Source organism: Vidua chalybeata, chromosome Z, assembly GCF_026979565.1.
Source record: "Vidua chalybeata isolate OUT-0048 chromosome Z, bVidCha1 merged haplotype, whole genome shotgun sequence".
NCBI lineage: Eukaryota > Metazoa > Chordata > Aves > Passeriformes > Viduidae > Vidua > Vidua chalybeata.
The window spans coordinates 58,983,690-59,004,660 of record NC_071570.1 but is presented as its reverse complement, the minus strand read 5'-3'; the positions used below and the strand labels follow the sequence as shown (position 1 = coordinate 59,004,660).

General features: G+C 38.1%; 1 protein-coding gene across 1 annotated transcript in view; it reads left to right on the top strand.

Moving 5' to 3' along the window:
- The window catches only part of TRPM3 (transient receptor potential cation channel subfamily M member 3), a 265,210-nt gene that overhangs the window by 209,262 nt on the left and 34,977 nt on the right, over positions 1-20,971 (top strand). Inside the window, exons 14-19 of the mRNA XM_053968911.1 lie at positions 1,017-1,046; positions 2,112-2,401; positions 3,237-3,465; positions 5,862-6,029; positions 12,990-13,130; positions 19,158-19,286. Coding sequence (XP_053824886.1) covers positions 1,017-1,046; positions 2,112-2,401; positions 3,237-3,465; positions 5,862-6,029; positions 12,990-13,130; positions 19,158-19,286 — 987 coding nt within the window. The remainder of the gene's footprint in view (positions 1-1,016; positions 1,047-2,111; positions 2,402-3,236; positions 3,466-5,861; positions 6,030-12,989; positions 13,131-19,157; positions 19,287-20,971) is intronic.

The window sequence follows — 20,971 nt, the reverse complement described above, 5'->3', positions numbered from 1 at the left end:
GTTTCCTATTTCATGATTCATCTTCTGATTGTGATCTGAAGGTTTCAGGGCAAAGAAACCCATAACTCAAAATTTGTTTTATTTTTTGGCTCCAATGGCTCCTGCAGTCATTGGGTTCATGGCAACACCACTGTTAAGTATTTTTGTGGGTTCCATGTTTGATAAGTTATGCCACTGTGAATACAAAGTAAAGTCTTTCTAAAACACAAAAGCTGTTTATTGTCATCCATATTGCCATTGACCCAATCCAGCATGAACAGGAGTCTGTTTAGCTACTCTCAGTAGAAGCTGCAGTTCCTTCTTTGTCTATTTTTGCCTCACATTTGAGATTTTAGCAATACATAGCACTGAAATTATTAATAAGTGGTTATCAATAGCAACAGCTCTGTGAAACACTTGGAGACAACTACCTAAATTGGGTTTATTTGTTTCCATATGCTTTTCCTTATGATTCTTCACATTTGAAAGGAAAGACAGTGATTGTAGCTGGTGGGAGAGAATTCCTTCCCAAAGTCACTCAATTGAGAAAAGCATTTGAGCAGTGATTTCACTTGCATACTGAACCAACACACAGAGCAGCTCCACAACAGTCAATAAAAGTTTTCCAGGGCAGTGGCCAAAATGGTGATGTACTCCAGTGAAATCCGTTCATGCCTTATCAGTGGTCCCTATCACTTTCTTGGTAGAACAGCCGTGACCAGTTGTAATTTGTACCTGAATCCAAATATATGTCTTCTGACATGGTTTTGGTGAAATAATGTCAAATTCAAATTTGAAATAACTACATATATGTAAAAATTTGATTGGTGTGTATGTGTATATATATGCTATTGCACTACATTATATTATTATATGTATATATTGCACTACTTTATATTATGTATATATTATCTATTGTATATTCTACATCACTCTACATGCACATGTACATATGCATATATGTATACACAAATAGCTGTAGTTTTTCATCACTATTCTGTGAGAAATAACATTTTTCTAACTTTTTTTTCGTACAGCCAAAAGCCCTGAAGCTGTTGGGAATGGAGGTAGGCAACCTGTGACAAATCTTAATGTCTTTTCTTCCTTTGATAAATATAAACTATATCTAGATAATGTTCAAATTCACTGTAATGAAAGCATGAATAGTATTTTTCATCCAGATAGCTTGTTTACACAAGGAGCACATTAAGAAACACTTCTTTGCAAAAGTCCAGGAGATAGCTATGGAAAAAGAGGCCTCTGCCCCAACTATGGATCTTCTTGGTTTTTTGTTTAATAAGAATTAAACAAAATATTTCAGTCTGGCAGGGCAAGCAGAATTTCAGTCAGATAGCATCTAACTTCAAGACATGATCAGAGAAATTAAACACTTGCAGAGAATGATGCAGAAATCTTTATACAAAGATATCCAAAGTTATCTCAGTTTTATTGGCACTTTTGGCTACCCTGATGCTTCAAGGGGATAGTACTATTTTCATGGTTTTTTATTTTATACAACCACTTTCATTTTTCCATCCATAGACACAGGACAGAATAGGTCAGCTCACCTGATAAAAGCAAAAGGCTAGAATAGGAAAGAAACTAAAGGTAACAGAAACAACAGATGGATGGAGAAAGAAAGAATAAACATGCAGAATAGGAATAAAGAAGGAAGGTTGCTACTTTTATAAGGAGATAAAGGGAGAAAACACAAAAATAAGCATAGAAGGCAGCATCTATGTACTGGCTATCTACTTTCTGGAGGTGGAAAGAGGTAGATGCATTACAGCAGATGTTACATTTAAAGTGAGCTCTTAGCTTGATTTTAGTGGTGGCTTTTCCAAAATGGTTCTGGATATTGTATGATTGTACTGTCTGTTATTAATTTCAGAGTGATAATGTTATTAATTCAGAGTGATAGTCCAAGGCTCTGTTCCCTCTATTCCCCTGCTTACTGTCTTCTTAATTACAGTGTATGCACCTTTTTTATTGTTTACCTGTGGTAAATATTTTGTCCAAAAAATGGTGAATGGCCTGGCCTGCAGAATACATGTTAGGCACTGATTTCAATGAATTGTATAAATTGATTTGGTTCCTTCACTGATGAAAAAAATTCTCTACAATTTCCACAGGATGATGTCCCTTTGCGTCGAGGGAGAAAACCAACAAAGAAAAAAGAAGAAGAAGTTGATATTGATATGGATGACCCTGAGATCAATCACTTTCCCTTCCCATTCCATGAGCTGATGGTGTGGGCTGTGCTGATGAAACGTCAGAAGATGGCCCTCTTCTTTTGGCAACATGGGGAAGAGGCTATGGCTAAAGCACTAGTGGCCTGCAAACTCTGCAAAGCCATGGCCCACGAAGCATCAGAAAATGACATGGTGGATGACATATCCCAAGAGCTGAACCACAATTCCAGGTGAATTTCCTTTCATGTACACTTTTCTGAGGGAAAAAAAAAAGAAAAGGAAAAAAGGAAGAGATATTTCTGAACCTGCCTAAATTTTCTTATTTGTACCTTGCTTTCATTTCAGACTTGTAGAGGAAGTGCAGTCCCTTTAGAGAAAATCTAAATGGCTTTTAAATAATCTGTCTGCCAGAGTAGAGAAGTTGTTAGCAATATAACTTCTGAAATGAGAATATGTCAAGAAGACAGTGGAATATCTATATTGTTTTTGTGTTTACCCTGAGGCCTCAAGAGTCAGACTGCAACATTTCTCTGTGCTTTTTTAGGATACTCTGTACGTACCCAGCAGAACACTTATTGAAATCCTTATGAGCAAAGTATTCAGGCAGAAGTGTTAATTAATCAAGTCATGCTTAGATGAGCAAGGCAAGATACTAGATTTCATAAGATGTTAAAATTTCAGAAATTTAGGATTTTACAAAGGATATTGGACACTCCTTCTTCCAGGAGGCTTGACCATGAAGCCATGGGCAAACAGCAGAGAAGCAATCCCTTAAGCTACAGATAACCAGAGGATTTCTGTTAGAAAATGTCAGAGAGGTGGGCAGGGAGGTGGGAGCAGACAGCTGGTAGGTGTGGGTGCTCATCACTGCTAAGTTAGGGCTCTTATTTATATGCCTAACATTAGCCACTCACATTTGAAAATGTGGGTTTCCATGTGTAGAGTCAACATCACGATTTGCATGCTGGAAGGTGATGTGCCCCTTGCAGAGGCTGGCAGTTGCAGAGATTCTGAGCACAAGGCTGCACATGCTAACGGGAGTGAACGGATGTCCCTCTGTTGCAGGGACTTCGGCCAGCTGGCGGTCGAGCTGTTGGACCAGTCATACAAACAGGATGAGCAGCTGGCAATGAAACTGCTGACCTATGAGCTGAAGAATTGGAGCAATGCCACGTGCCTGCAGCTTGCAGTGGCAGCCAAGCACAGGGACTTCATTGCTCACACTTGCAGCCAGATGCTGCTCACTGACATGTGGATGGGTCGCCTCCGGATGCGAAAAAATTCTGGCCTAAAGGTCATTCCTGTTTCAAAATAAAATTAACATTCAGAGGATTCGAATAGATGGTGCCAAGGTTCACAAAAAATCAGTAATAACTATCTAAAGTAACTGTACTTCAGATAATTATTTGCAATGACATTAAGCTGGTATATTCTTCCTGTGTTCAGTTTTTCAGATGGGGCTTATCATAAACCTAAATTCAAAGCACACAGCTTAGATTTTTTCATTCCCTTTCTTAAAGTCCCCTCTGGCATCATTTATCAGAATAAGAACTGAGCTAGGAGGTTAGTGTGTCACCCTGCCTGTATACTTGAGGAGTTAGTCAAGAGTTTTAAAGATAAAGAAAGGAAAAGGAAGTGTAAGTAAATTGACCACTAGTGAAAGGTGCTGATCAGACAACCTTTCCCAGAATAGGCAAAGTAAGCAGCATAAATTTCCCTGCAAACTCTTGCAAATCTTCCTGATGGCATCTGAAGGGACTCCTTTAGAGGGTTTAAAGGATAATCCCATTTTCAAAGCTTTTACATCTTTACTTCTACAGTTGACAAAACCACTAACAGTGCAAAGTGATTTCTGAGATAAATTTGAGTCCCTGGCATTTTTCACCAAAGTAGTCACCAGTCAGAACATATCTACCAATTGCCTCTTCCTCCCAGATGATCGGCAAATATTTTCAGTGAAGAGATTCTCTCTTCTGCACTAATTGCCTGTGTGAAAATTGGTAATTACTCAGCTGTGTTGCCGTATGAAAAGATGTTCATAAATGGCAAGAATGCTTAGGAGTACATGTATTGCTTCCAAACTGGCTCTTACTCCAGTGACAGTAATGTATGAGAACAAGTGGCTGATAGGATTCCTATGCAGGACCTGTGCATATATGTTGTTCTGCTACAGATAGAAAAAAACTTTCTCACTTTTGGAGACATTCCTACTAACCTATTTCCTGAACCCACAGGCCTGTTATCCTTCAGAGAGACAGCTGTCTTGTTCACTGTTTAGCTTAGAAGAAATTCAGTCATGGTACATGGAGAACAGTGCAGCAACTAATTTCCTACTACATGCATTCCACCTTTCAGCACATTTCTTAAGCCCTAAAATAGACCTTTCTTTCATAATGCATAACTGAAGGTAACAGGCTCTGTTTCGTTTCAGCTTCTTCTAACACCAGGGCTTCACAAGGATCCTTCACTCAGTTTCTAGTATGTAGTTTATTTCATTGAAGCTCATTAGCAGAACTTGCTTAAAACTAGAGCAGGCTATAAGCTACATGAGGCAGCATGACAAAGAAATAAATTTGCAAGCATGAGTCATGGTTTATTTCCCAAGAACAGTTTTTTCCCTTTGAAACTGACAAAGATTGAATATAATTATTTAGATTTTTGATGGGGATGCATGGCACCAATGGAAGGGCTAGGGGCAGCTGTTAATCCTACCTGCTCTTAAAAATAGCCTTTCTGTGAAGCCAGGTCTGCCTGTAACCCCATCTCCCTGGGGACTCATCATTTTTTGAGCACAGCACCAGTGCAGGAAGCTTTTCCAAGGCTGGGTACAGCGTTTGCATACACTACCTGCTCCTCATTGTGTACTTTGAATGGTTTCAACAGCACACAAGTTGTCTGCTGATATGATGAGCACAAGCACCCTCCCTAACCTGCCAAGAAGTTATCTGGTTTCACTCTCATTCAGGTAGAGATTTATCAGAAAATCATTCTCCATCAAATTGCAGCATAACCAGGAAAAGTAATTGTGCTTGGGAATACAGAGTTTGCTTTGTATTACTGTGATGTCTGTTCAGTTGTACTAAGGTGTTAACTCAAGCATTGTTCATTACTTATAAATCCCAACAAGGAAATTTTACTGGTTTCTACACTTCTGCATCTAAGAGAGGGAAGGCAGAAAAGAAAGAACTGGTATTACCATGACCATTACACAGCTGCCTGGTTACTGTAACAAAATCTAAGGAGACTGCATATGTATGCACATCAGCATTTGCTTTTGCTGGCTTTGCCTTGTCTCCTCAGATACACACATAGTTGCACTTTGACTGACAATGTACATTAAGCATGGACACAAAGAGCTATTAACCCTCTCTGTAGAAATAAATACTCTCTGTGTGTCCTTTTTACTGGTATTTTGTATTATGTAAAATGCAGATATTTGCAGGTCTGTACACCCACATAAAACATTCAAGAGCATTCACAGCAGCACTAGTAAAAGTTACATGCTTTGATTCAGTGCCCTGGTAACATTACCCCCAATGACAAATACTTTATTGTCATAGAAACTCACATGCACATGTATCTTTCTTTTCCTAAATCTCCTGAGGGAGTTGTTCCGTTTGATGTTAAGTAACCATTATGACCATAATCTGTTTTCTGTGATGATTATTGTTATCATTATTATTGCTTTAGGTAATTCTAGGAATTCTACTTCCTCCTTCAATCCTCAGCTTGGAGTTCAAGAACAAAGATGATATGCCCTACATGACCCAGGCCAACGAGATCCATCTTCAAGAAAAGGATCCAGAGGAACCAGAGAAGCCAGTGAAAGAAAAAGATGAGGAAGACATGGAACTCACTGTAAGTGCTCACAATAAATCATCAGCCTCAGTGCTGTCAGTTTGTTGTTCCTATCTCTGTAGGCATTGCAGAACATCTGATGGCTAAATATGGCACATGATAGGATACCAGTCTTGGCACAGTCCTCAATGGGACTCAAGCCACACAAGTTTTCATCATTTGGTCCCCATGCTACAGCAGTGCATGGAGATGCTGTGTTGTAATATCCTCATATTTTGACTCAATTTCATGCTACGTTGTCTGAACTAAGTGAATTAGATTTTAGAAGCACTCAGTCATGATACATGACCTCTCTGGTGTGAAAATGGCTCACCTTTGGTTGGAAATGCCCAAAGATTCATGGAAGCCAGAGATTTTTTTTTTCTTTTAGTTGACTTCACTAGAGAGTAAGCAAGTGTGCAAACAGGCCAGAAAAATTATGAAAATTTATTCTAGAATTCTTTTTGTATTTGTGGTCATTGCCTTTCACACAAACACACATCCAGTCTTTAGTCCACTGAAGACACTAGCAAGCAGCAAGACAGCTCCACTTCTACAACTCAACAAAATTGTGTAAGGAGAGACTTGTCAGTATTAGTAATATAGGCTTTGAAGAATAATTTACATCATGAAGAATTAGACAACTAATGTTCTGAAAGCTACACAAGTCATCTACCTCCTGTCTCTTGTTCTCACACTTTTTCGTTTGAGCAGTTATCATCCAGGCTATTACATCTGCCTTAGTCTTGGTTTGGATTTGTTTGAGTTTGATTGTGATGTCTTTGAAAGGCTTAAAACTCAGCCCAAGTTGGTCAGGATAGAGGCATAGACATAAAAGGGATTTGCCTGATTAAATTAAAAAACAAAAACAAAAAACAAAAAAACCCAGACTGTTTCCCACAGGCAAACAGCAGGAGCTGCCCGCAGGACCCCGACTGCAGGCAGGCAGAAGGAAATGCCTACAGGACCCAATATGCAGGCAAGCCGAAGGACCAGCCCACAAGACCCACCTACAGGACCCGTTTGCAGGCAAGAACCTGGCTGTTGGGAAGAACCAGAAGCCAGAATAGCAGCAATGGGGCATTCTTTGCTCATTGGCTATTGATTACAATTTACTAACCCTTGGCTTCTGATCCCCTTATGAAGTGCTTATTCAAATCAAATAAGCACTTTGCAAGCTGCCTTTTACCTGGCAATGGGGAGAAATTTGGGGAAGATGTGTTTTCCGTCTCACTGTAGTTATCCCAGATCCTAGTTTCTTGTCTACAATACTGTTTCCTTTTTCCCTTCTGACTCCTGTTGCAAATAAGTGATGTGTGCAGTGGATCTTCTATACCAGATGAACCTTAGATATTCCCCCTCTTCTCCCTTCCATGTGCTGACAGTCCTATTGCTCTGTTCTGTCATTGACTCTTCCCTTAATTCCTTCAAATTCAGTGATCACTCTAGTGAAGTTTCTATAAAATAATATTTCCTTTTCTATAAAATAATATTTTTTCCTGTGGAGTCCAGCAAGTTTAGAAACAATATCTTTGGTTGGCACTGCTCACTTAGTATTTCTGCATATAATCTATACCATACTGTAGAACTTCTAACACAGCTGTTTCATTCAGTGGTGAGGAGAGATGAATTGGTAGCAGAGTGATCTTTGCATGTCTATGGTTAGATGCCACAAGCAATTACATTAAGTCATCGGACATATTTTAAATAAAAGAAAATACTTTAAACCGAAGTTTCATATTGTTCCAGCCTTAGTCAAATAATCTGGCATAATGGTCAGGTTTCTTTTCCATTGATCAGAGGCCTGAAAGATGTTTTGGGAAGTCCCTTTGTGAAGTTTCCCCTTAGCCGTGGTATCCTTTAGTATATCAAGGATACCTTATAAATACTTCAGTAAGATTAATAATTTATTGTGCAAGGATATCATAAATGATTAATCCATTGCTGAACTTTGAATCAATAGATCAGTCACTCACCTAACCTGAGCTTTGTTCAGCATAAAGATTAACAAATAGCAGTGATGTTAAAAAAATCATTTTTATCTCAATGTTCCTTTTCTGGGAAATAATATGTAATTGAAATAATCTTCCTGATTTTCCTTCTAACCTTTCCCTATGAATACTTCTCAAGTGTCTGTATTCATCATGTTACACCCATATTCTCTCTGCTAAAATGAAGATAAAGAGGTCTCATCTAGGCAAGGTCTGTTCATTGATTTCCTGTGTGTCCTGCACTAAGCCCAGATGACTAAAGACAGGCCAAGGACTCAGTTTCTTCTTCTGTACTGCACTTTTGCAGAGTGCAAGAGCTACAGGGCCACAGTGATCTTTTCCCTATTTTACACCTCATTTGCACAGAATAATGTGATCAGCAGACTACAGCAACAGTGAAGTTAAGTCTTCACGTGGGTACATCTGCATGCAAGTATGTATTTCCTTTATGCTCCTCTTAAAGTGTCTGGTGGGTAACTGAACATATGGATATACTATGAAGATGTGTTTATTCACTGTAAATTACTTGTTATTCACACCTGCTTTTAACTTTATAACAGATACATGAGAGTGATAGGCCCACATTTCTTTAACACCTAGATGCTAAGAAAGAGGCTTATAGCAGCTACTCACAAAAACACATTTGAATACTGCTCTCATCAGTGCTCCTCAGCACCAAGAAATTTCTGTATGGAGTTCACAGTCATTAATCCTGAATGTTAAACACAGAGCAGTAGAAGGGCATTAAAGTCTAAAGGCAGGGATATTTTCTATTTGTACAGTATCCTAATCAAGGCCTTAATTGCTGAATTTCAGGTCAGTCAGAAACCTCAGAAGTCTCCCATCCTCCCAGAATAACCCTAATTCTGGAAGCCATAACTAGGAGCATCCTTAACCCTATTCAGTGTATCATTGTTTGGGTATTAGAGCTCCAAAGTAAACGGTTTAATTTCAGAACATAGAATAACTCATCTAAGTCCTTTAAAAGGTGTTTCTGTTGTTGTTTTGTTCATTTTGCTCTGATTTTCCACAATGAATAGGAAGTTTGGACTTCCATGAGTTAGTCTGAGAACTTTTCAGCAGCAGCAAAGCTAGTTCTGTTGGCCTCTGGGATTATATTAATTAATCTGTAGTATTTGTGCTTAGCCTTTTCTCAATGGCAAGAAATAACCAAATATTAATCATATCACTAAAAATACAATTCTTAACACAGAAAAATCTGAACATCCATGTCCTAGTGCCCCTGGCCCAACTCACCCTTCCCAGTGGAAGATGAGTCTCACAGCATCTCACATGCAAGTAACAAGGCACCCCTTCAGCTCGTCTGGAAAATGAAACTGGGAGATGCTGCTGGTGGTATCTAGGCAGAAGTGCTGACCCTCTCCATAAGAAGAGGATCTCTCTTCCTCCAAGGAGTTTGGAAACCCTCCATACCACCACCACCACTACCACACATGTGCTCTGGCATGGTCTGTGTTCTTTATACTGCTCAGCAGACAGGATTTCTGAGCTCCTGGCACTTTAGTCCCGTTCTTCGGTGCTCACTGTAACCACCAAGTACGTGTAAAATCTAATTTTACATGTCTGTAAAGAAAAGACTAAAACATTTTTCTACCAGTGTTTCAGAGCAGAGAACAGTAATCCTAGAACAACTACCATGGGGGCAGCATTTTCACACACAGTGTAGGATCCAGTGGGGTGTGCTGGGGGAGGTGTTTCTACACAGCTATGTATCATTTCCACACCAGTTCTCTATGAAATGGGGTAAGTCTCTATATAGCTTGTAGATTTCACTCAGGATGAAATTGGAAGAGCCTGTATTCATTGCAGAAAGACTGAAATTCCTGTTACTTAATTATGAAACACATAAATATAGTATAGGATTGTTAACACATATTAATACAAAAATGTACAACCCAAAACTCTCCCCTGATAGTTCATTATCAGCAAACAGTCCTCAATCACATAAAACAAAATCTGGCCCAACAATAACAACAAAAAGCAGATTAATAAATCTCCACATAAAAACTATGAAAACATCAACCCCTTCAGGCTAAAATGATGCATTTGTACTGAAATTCACAATGAGGTTGAGCTGCTGTTGAGCTTACCTTGCATGACTCATGGTGAATCATGGACAAAATCATTTATTAGAGAAAGAGATGCCGCCCACACAGAGCAGTGTGTCGAGTTGTTCCCACCCTACTGCATCCCACTCCAAGGAAAACATTTGTTCACATTTGGCACTGCAATTATTCTGTTAACACAGTTGCATAGGTTATTTCTGAATATTTCTAATTGGGAAGCTTTTCAATTTGTTAATACTGAGGTATAATTAACAGTCGGGAACATCAGGTCAAACCTAATCCCCAGCCATCTCAGAGAAATTCCCCATCTGTAGTGTGGGGGAGGGGAGAAAGTAGTATTATATGATAGAATTAATTCAAAAATAATTATAACAAGACAAAATTACAGCATCTATATGAAGGACAAAACAGTAGCAAACAGGAAACCATAATTCTTAAGCTAAAGCATAAATCCAGATATTGGAAGAGCATTATTGTATAAACATCCACAACTCACTAATTTCATTGAGAATTAAGTCTGTCTCACAATCTCTAAATTTGTAAAATTGTGAAGGATTTGAACTCTGTAAAATAATCCCTTTCACTAAAGCACGTCATTGCTCATTTGTTAAAGTAGGCAAGATTCATTTTCATTCTCCTGCAAAATTCCTGAGCACCAGGGGACAGCAGAGACAAAGCCTTGGGAAAAGCTAGAGAAAACTCTGTAGCTCCAGATGGTAGTTTTCCCTGAAGAGTGTCAGTAACTAGAGAGAAGCAAACAAATTGCTACCTTCTTGGGCTATAGTGTTCCCAAAGCATTCAGATCATATTCAATTTTTTTTTCCTCGAAAAAAAACCCAATCAATGATATGGATCAAAGGATCACTTTGATTTTGTGGAGTTCAGGTAATGGTATCTTCTGTGGAGGTTGTGTAACTTCTGCTACTGTGGTTATAATCAGTAAGTCTTATAACCATAAAATCCCTTCTCCTCTGCTTAATAGCCACTTTGTCTTCTTCCTTTTTTGTAAAAGACTTGATGGACTTTCAAGGTGTTTTATGGGCTCTGTGAGAGCCAACAGGAGGTGCATTTAAAATTTTAATAGGTAATGTTTTATCCGTATTTATGGAAATTAAATTAACAATCTTCAGCCATAAAAGCTAAAGGAAATAGGTTAACTCTGTCAAAGCCGGCTTTAGTTTTTGAGACAGTCCCAGCAGGTTAGTTTCAGTGCAGTATACTTCTGTCCTGAATCTTTGTTGTGTTTTAATGAAAATGTGCATGGCAACATCTGTATGTTGTCAGATTCAAGAATATAAGGGTCCACAAGGAAAATAATAATACTAGAGGAAAAACTAATTGCATAAATGAAAGAGAAGGAGCCATATGGGACCAAGCACAGTCCTAATAATGTTACAAACATCTACACTGACTGAAAAAAATTATCATTACAAATTACTATTTCACAGGGAAAAGACCTATATGAATAGCTCCACATGAGGCTGGAAAAAGGAAGAAAAAGGTTAGATTTTGATTCTTACTTTTAACTATGTGAGAAGTGCATCACCAGTACCTGCAGGGCTCTAGAAACTGATCTGATAGCTCACCTGAAGCCAAATAGTTAAATATGTGCTATACATCCTGTTGAATTGGAGAGCACCAATACAGAGACAAGAAGGACCTTTTTATAGAAACACCATATGTCTGGCACCTAATTGTTCCCTTAGTTTTCCACCATTTAAGTTGCAGATGAGGATAATGCTATCTTCATGGATGGTGAAAGTTTGCTTCCCTTAACACAAAAGCACAAGTATGCCTTCATCTACTTGTAGAAAGCCTTATAGAAGCATTGAAACAAATGCATCATTATGCAGTCCCTGCATACTTAGATTTGTCTCAATTCTTGCAAATATTTCCTATGCAGGGTGCTGCATTCCAGCAGTGTATCCACAAACTAAATAGTAAGAACTTGCAAAGGGCACAGTGAGCTAAAATCCAGTCTTAGTCTACTGTTCACTAAATAATTGCTTCAGAATGAACATTCAATTGGTCACATTATGCTTCAAATACAAAGGAATACTTCTTTTAAGCACTAACTTCAGTGATTGTAGTTTAGTCCTTCCATTTATCTGCAGCTGATAATGAAAATTAAGGGTAAGCAAACAAAATATTACCTTCTTTTGACTATTAGGTTTGCACTCATAGCTGAGGACTTCTTATGTATGTGTTTCTTGAGCTCAGTGTAGCTTCTCAGTGGGTCTGAATTGTAATGGTAACCATGAGATCAAGCCTAGAAAAGGAAATGCATGAGCAGTCTGAAACTTCACTACGGAAGAAGCTACAGTCATGTACATGAATATTTAAATTCAAGGCCTTTCTGCTATAGTGAGGTACTAGTAAGTCCTCTTACATCCATGTAAGCTTCACTGTGGGATCATGGCCTGGAAGAGGTCCAGTGATTAAATTATAAAGTGACACTGTCTTCTTTGCTTCTAGTTCAGTGACTATCAACTCTTTTTTTCCCTTGTTCTCCCTCAATCTCAGCTTTATGAACTTCCCTTTGTTTAAAATCAAAATTTACCTGTTTTCTGTCTGCATCTGTTTATTGTACAGAAGTACACTACATAAAGCTGTTGTCAGGTAAAAGTCTTTCTGTCCATACAGCAAAAAGGAAAAATATTCTCCACACTTATTTTTTGTCAGGAATTACCCTCTCAAGCTAAGGGTTGAGGCTAAAGCTATAGCTTTCCATTTTCAAAGTATCAAACAGAAGCCTTCCTGCAAAAAGATAATTTGAAAGCAAAGCATTTTATGCCTAGCTGTGGTTTTATCTAGAGATCAAGAACAGTTTCCTATTGATATTTCAAAAAATTGTGTAATTTTTCTTTCACAAGAAAGAAACATAAATATATCATTTCTTGTAGGCAATGCTCGGACGGGGGAATGGAGAGTCCTCAAGAAAGAAAGAGGATGAGGAAGTTCAGAGCAGGCACAGAATGATCCCTATTGGAAGAAAGATTTACGAGTTCTACAATGCTCCTATCGTGAAGTTTTGGTTTTATACTGTAAGAAATCTTTCCTGTTATATTAATAATGGTTGTACAAATACCGAAATTGGACTACGGTCATCTTTTGTGTTTCATTGATGATACATTTATATGTATTGGAGGGCTTACACATAAATAGTTTAATAAAAATATTTGGTGGAAGCCTGCTAGCATTGCAAACCTTTCCATTAGTTTTAAAGATTACCATTTTGTTCAGAAAGATGATGGCTAAAATTTGAATGATTGTGTATGTTTTTCTTTAAATAAAATGGTAAGGGACAGTTTGCTGTAGTGCTTCCAAGGAATTCCCTATAGGAAAATTCAAAATAGGATTGCTTCCAATAGTAAGCCCAGTGACAGGTTGGTCTGAGTCAGAATATGAATTATCTAATAATTGATGAAAAAAAGAGGTGGACCACTTCTTTCCTTGGAACATTTTTTTTTTCTGTTTTGATCACTCTGTGAAGTGCCTCTCAGAAAAAATGTCCATGTAAGTATCCACAAGATAGCAAAGACATGATTGACAGCCAATGTACATTTTTCAGGGACAAATTAGGTAAAGTCAGTATATTCCCTGTGTTAGAAAGAAATGTATTCTATTCCAGAAGGAGTAGAAAAAAATGATGTCATGTATTTCAAATACGGTAAAACAGTACCAAAAACTTCACAGGGTTTTCTCACAGCTAAATTAATAAAGTTATATTAAAGTTACTATGTGGATAAAAAGCTTTTTGACTATTAGTCCTCCAGAATAGATATTAATTATTCGTTTTCAAGCTGGAAGCAGGGATTAAAATTCTCTTCTGTATCAGGTGCTATCTGATATTTTTATTCAAAAATTTGATGATGGAGTAGAGACTGGTTATTATTTTAGTTGTTATTAGTTATTTTGCAAATTACACTAGAAGGATAAGACTAAAAAGATCACAGAAAATAATCCTTTCAGTCTTCTTAGCTGGAATATTCCATCCCAGTTCAGCTTCTGCATCATGTGACAAGTGTGGACTGGTTTGAAAGACCCCAGAAAAGAAGAATGTTTCAAGAAGTTTGTAAAGCTTAACTTAAGGGGAGAGATTAAGGAAGCGAGAACGTTTTCTCTGTTAAAAAAAAAGGTCTGCAGAAGGAATGTAACAGTTTTCTAATATGTGTAAGTACCTCAAAATCCTTGCTGAATAGGATGAAAAATAACACCCAGATACTTCTAGGTAAGTTAGGAAACAGTTTCTAACTGCTTCAAGAAGTACTGTCATGAACTGTGTGAGGACATGCTAGATTTTCCATTATTAGTGATTTCTAAACTATCTTATCAAGACATATGTGCATTATGGTACACTGGAATTAATCCTGCCTCAGCCCAATAGAATTATCTAGATGGTTTCAGGTGGTTTTTCTTGGTCATATTTTCCATCATTCTGCTGAAAGCACAGCAAATCACAAAGAATGGATCCCTCTGCAAGTGACTTCTTATAAGAAAAATTGTCTTGCAGATGTTGGGAACAACTCACATCAATTGAGTCTTAACTGTGGTAGACGCTGTAGATTAGCAGAGTTTAACATCTTGGAGTAATTTATTGCTCAACTCAGAGGTCACTGAACATTAATCAAGCCCACAAGTCCAGAAACTACTCATCAGCCGCCTAGTCTCATTATCAATTGCAGTGTGTATTATGCACAAACAGAAAAGTCTTTACACTGCAAATGGAAAGAAGCATCCTGGCTTTTCCTGTTAGTTCAATTTTTAAATGGGAGAGAGAAATCAATATTGGATTTCCATTTAAGCTTGTTCTACATTTTTATGTCCTGAGGCTGGTCTCAATCAAGGTCATTTATTAAAACTGGATCTTGGATACGCTGAACCTGGAGAGCAAGTTAAGGTGGATTCTGGCTGCCACGCTTGACCTGCTGTGTATATTAAGAACTCCTGAAGACTCAAAGCAAATTTTAGTCCTTCAGAGAAGGACTAAAATTGCACAGCCTATCACATTTTGTAAATACACAGGCACAAATATTATTCATGGATTTCAAAAGAAATTGTTCAAATTTTACATTCCACAGTCCAAAATGCATGTAAAAGGTCCTGTGGCTATTGTATACTACTTAAAACAATGTGAATATTCTGCAATTACCTATCTCTATTACTATATAGCTGTATTCACCTTCATTCTTCAAATACACAAGAGTGAGTTAAATGAGATATTTAAGTAAATATCTCATTTAACTAGTGTCTGCTCAGGAGACACTAGACAAATTTTCTCAAAAAAAATCCCAAAACAAACCAAACAAACCAAAACCAAACAAACAAACAAAAAAAACCAACAGAAACAAACCAACAAACAACTACCCACCAACTTTAGCCTTTCTCTCTAGACAACTACTCTGTCAAACTACTACAAAGTTAACTACTCTGTTCTGTTTTCCGGCTGTTGCATTGGAAACCATGATGCAAATGTTTCATCCCACTGATTGCTTGAACAGAAGAGGTTGATCTTCTCCTACTGTTGACTACTCCCACTGTCCTAATATCAGAAAAACTCTTACACTAGTGTTAAAGTAGTAAAACAAAAAGTAGACAGTAAGTTTATTGGAAGCTTCCAAATATCCTGGTGGTGATGTGCTCACATGGCATTGGATTTCTACAATTTTTATAAGTTTAACAAATTAGCATAACTAACAAATATTGTCCAGTTAGAAGAGTAGTTGGTTAGGTTACTTTCTCTGGGTACTGCCCCACTGGAGTCAGTCTAGGCCTTCTTTGCCCCATTTCATATGGTGTCTTCTCAGATTCTCATTGGAAAACAGAAGCCTGCTCCTGAAGAAGAAGTCAGACTTCTTTTTCTTAAGAATAAGGCTAAACAGTATTTCAGGAATGTGTTAGAAGATTAACTTACTACTCTAAAATCTAAGAGAAAGGGTAGCAAAAATACTAGGAACTATGTAACTATTCATAGTAGTCTAAAAAGCTACAAATATATGAAAAATACATAAAAAGCAAAATCGTTAGGCATCACTACTACTAGCATTGACTGAGATACTAGCGGGAAGTAAGAGATCACATTTCTAACTCTTCTGAAGAGGAAAGCTGCAGAAGAATTGAACTCTGAGTAAAAGTCACTTTCTAAACATCAAAAGAGCTTTGCCATAAATTTTGAATTTTGAGACCACTTCAATTTATGATCATTTAATTATTGCAATCAATCAGAAAAGAGGAGGGTGATCTCCTTCTTGAAACATTAACCTATTGGTGCAATTTCCAGGTGTGTCCTCTACCACAATGCATATTCCAGTATTTTCTATGGAATGGGACTGCATCCATAAAAGGGCCGGGTGCAATCCACCCTTGAAACTTCTTGGTAGGCACTTCTTTCCTGGTTTCTTCAGCCTTCAACAGTTACAATGGCAGCTCCTAGCTCATTGTCAAGCCAGGCAAAAGCAAGAAAAAACAGGGTTCAGCTACTTCTGTAGTAGCACTTTTAAAGAATCTTGAGTACCAGCACAAACAGCTACACTGAATTTTGACCACAATGTTGGATCAGTGTCGCCTCCTAGAAGGTGAAAGCAAGTTAGAAGTGTGGGGAGTGAGAAGGGGACTGTCATTCACCCTGTCACTGAAGGGCTAATTTCTTGGGTTAAAGTTAAGACATTTCAGTATAAGCTTACTCACAAATCAAGATTCTTTTCTCTTTTGTCAAGCAAAAACATTTTGCAATTTTGACTAAGTTTGAATTGACATAAAGAAACCTGCCAAAACGAAACCAAAAAAAGCCAGCATTTCAAAAGAAAACCAGAAAGAAGCAAAAACTCCTAGTTGCAGTTAGATTGTTGCAGTTCCTGTCACTTTTGTAACTTCAGTGTCCTCATTCTTTTGCCATAGTGACTGCAAGTGCTCACCAAAGGCTGCTGAAGCAGATCAAAGTAGATTTCCTGGTAATTAGTAATCAATAAGGTCCAAGAGGAGTGTTAAGTAACAGTTGCGGGGACTGCTGGGCTCCAGGATGGTTTGGATGGGTGGTGATGAAGGATCTCTGAAGCCAGGTCTTTAGAACATATGGTTTATTGTAAAGGGTTAAGGGCCCTGCTTGGAGTTGCCAGCTGCAACTCGTGGCAGGCCCAGGGAGAGCAGGGGGGAGAGAGAGAGAGGGAGGGAGAGAGAGAGAGAGAGTCCCAGGTGAGCATCCCAAGAGGAAGGTCCAAGAGAGCGTCAGGTCCCTCGGCCACACCTTATCAGGGGGCTTCAAGGTGGGCTGGGACAGGACTTGGGCCAATGGGGTTACAGATACCTGATACTTCAGGGGAGGGTTACAGATGTGGGATGAACCATACACTGGGGGGTGAGACAGAACATTCCATTTGGCCTTTGGATCTATCAGAAGGGGGGATTGCTTTCAGCTTGGCTGTATTATTGTTTTCAAGATGCTCAGTAATTAAGGTTTGGTATTTCAAATCTTGTTCTCATCTCAATACCTATATTTTCTGACTCTTTTGCCAGGCCATCATATTTATAGGGCTTTGCTATTTCATCTTCCCCAACAAACAGTATCACCTGGCTTTTTGCTCTATATTAGAAGGTTCTATTTCCACTAGGGAGGTGTGTATCCTGTGTTCTGCCTGCCCAGACAGAGGTTCTCCTGACTCCAGTGTCACCCTACATGGTGGTCTACATCAACACTGCTCTCCATTTCCTTTAAGAGTAGTAAGGGAAGAGCAGCCTCCAGACCTGCGCATTGCAATCCATCATCCCTCACAAACTGAAAGACAAATGAGATCATTTCCTCCTCTGTTTTATGCAGACAAGAAGTAGTGCTTCAACTGTATGGTTCCTCTATTCTGATAGTTATGGCCAATCGAACAAATTCTCTTGAGTGTCCTTTTGTTCCAGCAACTGGAACAGAAGCCAGAATCCTCTGGCTTTTACAAAGAGTAGAAGTGACGTTCTCTAACAAATACAATAGAGCTATAAACTCTATTCTGTGGTGTGCAATACATTGAAATAATCCTACCCAAAAGTCTCAAAGCTCTCTGGCTGTTTCAGCTTGCATGTGAGCCCATGTACGCAATAGTGAGTAACAAACAGTTGAGAGATAAAAACTGAATTCAAATATAGATGTATGTATTGCAGTTTTCTGTCACAATGACTAGATGTTCATGCACAGAACTGAGTCATCTTTTCTCTAACTTATATTTAGCCTTAAGATGCATTTTCTTAAAGGGCTACTGTTAGAAAGGAAAAGTAGACAGGTGGTTGGACTCTTGCTTCCATGAACCAGAGTGGAATCCTTGCTACAGCCCATGCTCCAGAATGACACTCAGGTTTCTCTGAACTTTATGAGCTTGATAAAACAATTTGCCTGACGTGTCTTTTTTTGACACACCGTTTAATTACATTCAGCATGTAGAAATACAAAGAAAAAGAAACTAAAAACTTTCCTCTGGATCAAAAATTAGTCTGGAAGGTGAATGTATTAGGAAGGAAAAGAAAAACATTCCCACTTAAAAATTTGCAAAAAATATAAGGCAAATGCCCAGCTCCTTGCTGCAGCAGTGTGAATAGGAGTAGCAGTGTTTTGGGGGGGAAACATTCTATAGGTTAGGTCAGTACTACACTGGGTAAGAAGACCTCTAATATTGCCTAAAATCTGGATTCAGAATGCCAGACTCAGCCCAGATCACGTGAATAGGGGGGAAAAACACAAAGAAGGGGTGTTAGAGAGCTAAAGGCTCTTAGAAGCAGATGAGGGAGAAATCTTCACATACTTTACTTAATTGGGTAGTTGACACAGTGGTATTAGGATTGCCATCTCTGTGGGATGGTCCAAGGGAACTGCATTAAGAAAGTCTTTTTGAGGAGACAGACATGCATGTATTTTGCAGATTCCATACAGTATGTGACTTAATGCGAGCTTTCTCAGACAACCCAGGACAATCTTATTATTCTTTTGTCTGTGAAATCCTGGTTACAGTAGAATCAGGAATATCAACCCATATCCAAGAGACTAGCTCAGTTGTATAGATAGTGACAATTGATACTAATTTATTTTTTCTTTACAGCTGGCATACATAGGCTACTTGATGCTGTTCAACTACATTGTGTTGGTGAAGATGGATCGCTGGCCATCTATTCAGGAGTGGATTGTCATCTCATACATTTTTACTCTAGGAATAGAGAAGATGAGAGAGGTAAAGTCTCCCCAATGAAGAAATAATAAAAAAGGAATAGGCATGGATTTTGAGGGATTTTTTCATTTTATTTTTTTTATTATTTTTCTCAGGGTACATTTTTATGAATGAGCTTATCATAAAATTATCTCTTTTTTTCAGAAAGGCAAATGGATTGTTAAAAAAAAAAAAGCAGGAAAAAAATCTAGCTCCTTTAATTTTAAAATTAAAGTAGTTTCTTCTTCTTCTTCTTCTTCTTCTTCTTCTTCTTCTTCTTCTTCTCTCTCCTTTCTTTCTTTCTTTCTTTCTTTCTTTCTTTCTTTCTTTCTTTCTTTCTTTCTTTCTTTCTTTCTTTCTTTCTTTCTTTCTTTCTTTCTTTCTTTCTTTCTTTCTTTCTTTCTTTCTTTCTTTCTTTCTTTCTCTCTCTATTTCCTTCTCTCCCTCTTTCTCTCTCTTTTTCTCTCTTTTGTTCTTCTTCTCCCACAAAATTTCTGTGTTCAAATTTCAGTGTGATGCTCATTTAATAATACATTCACAAGTATCAGGTGATCTCTGATAAGTCTTAAAGGTCAGCTAAATTCCTTAAAATATGACTCTTGAAAATTTGTGTTATGCTTGATATGTCAACCAATAGTGTGTGTCTCCCTAAGGATGCAAAAGCAGACACACAGAGCAGAGACAGAGTATTTAAAGTAGCATTCAGTCTATAAAGTGAGTGAAGTGGCTCTGTTAACCCTGCCCCTGACACCTAATGCTGTCCTCTTTCACTTAGTCAAAGGTACATTTATTCCACAGTGACACCAGAGGCCCAATTAAGTGAATGCGAGTGCCATTGACCTGAGCTAAAATAGCACATTTGTACCCCTGGGCTAATCTGTTACCAGTTATGTTTGTACATTCTGTAGCCAGTGCTTTGGAGGACTAGACTGAAAAATGGGCTTACAACACTTGGGTTTCAAAGATGGATTTCTGACACTGTATGGTAAATTCTACGTTATAAATAAAAAGAACAGAGGAAAAGACACTACTTGAGTGGCCCACGAGTACACGTCATTAAGCAGAAGAGAAAGGAAAGTAGTGGCAGTAGCCACACAAGGACTCTGCAATGCTGATGGAGCCAAGGCACTGCTGGCTCAGCAGGTGGGAGGCTGCACTCAGGAGTTGTGTGAGCTGGTTTTTCTCTAATCATTCACCCCAAACTGATGTTTTCACAAAAAGTTTACCAAGAACATTTGTCACAATTTATTTCTAAGCAGATGTTGGAATTGTTCACAGATGAGCCTAAAATTCATTCCAAAAACAAATTATAAGAATGACATTCATCTTCTTTGAGGAGCTGTATGAGTTTGCACAAATGTTCTTGGGCTAAATATAGAAAATTAAAACCAACAGCTTGTTAACTGGAAGTTTAACCAACAGCTTAACCAAGCTGTTAACTGGTAACAGCTTGTTAACTTGTTAAAAGGTAGGGCATTCATGGAAATCACTTGAATAATAGTTTTAAGAGTAGTTTGGGAAAACAATCAAGTTACACAAATGATCTTGCAAGGAGAATGACAATAAATTCATAAGGTAATATTATTTCTTTTTGTGATATTTATTCTTGGCTGTGGAACTTAATTTCCAAAAACAGGCCCAAGTAGTATCTAGTATCTCTCTGTATTAAATTTCTGATGCAGAGCTTTATGGTTATTAATTATTTCTTG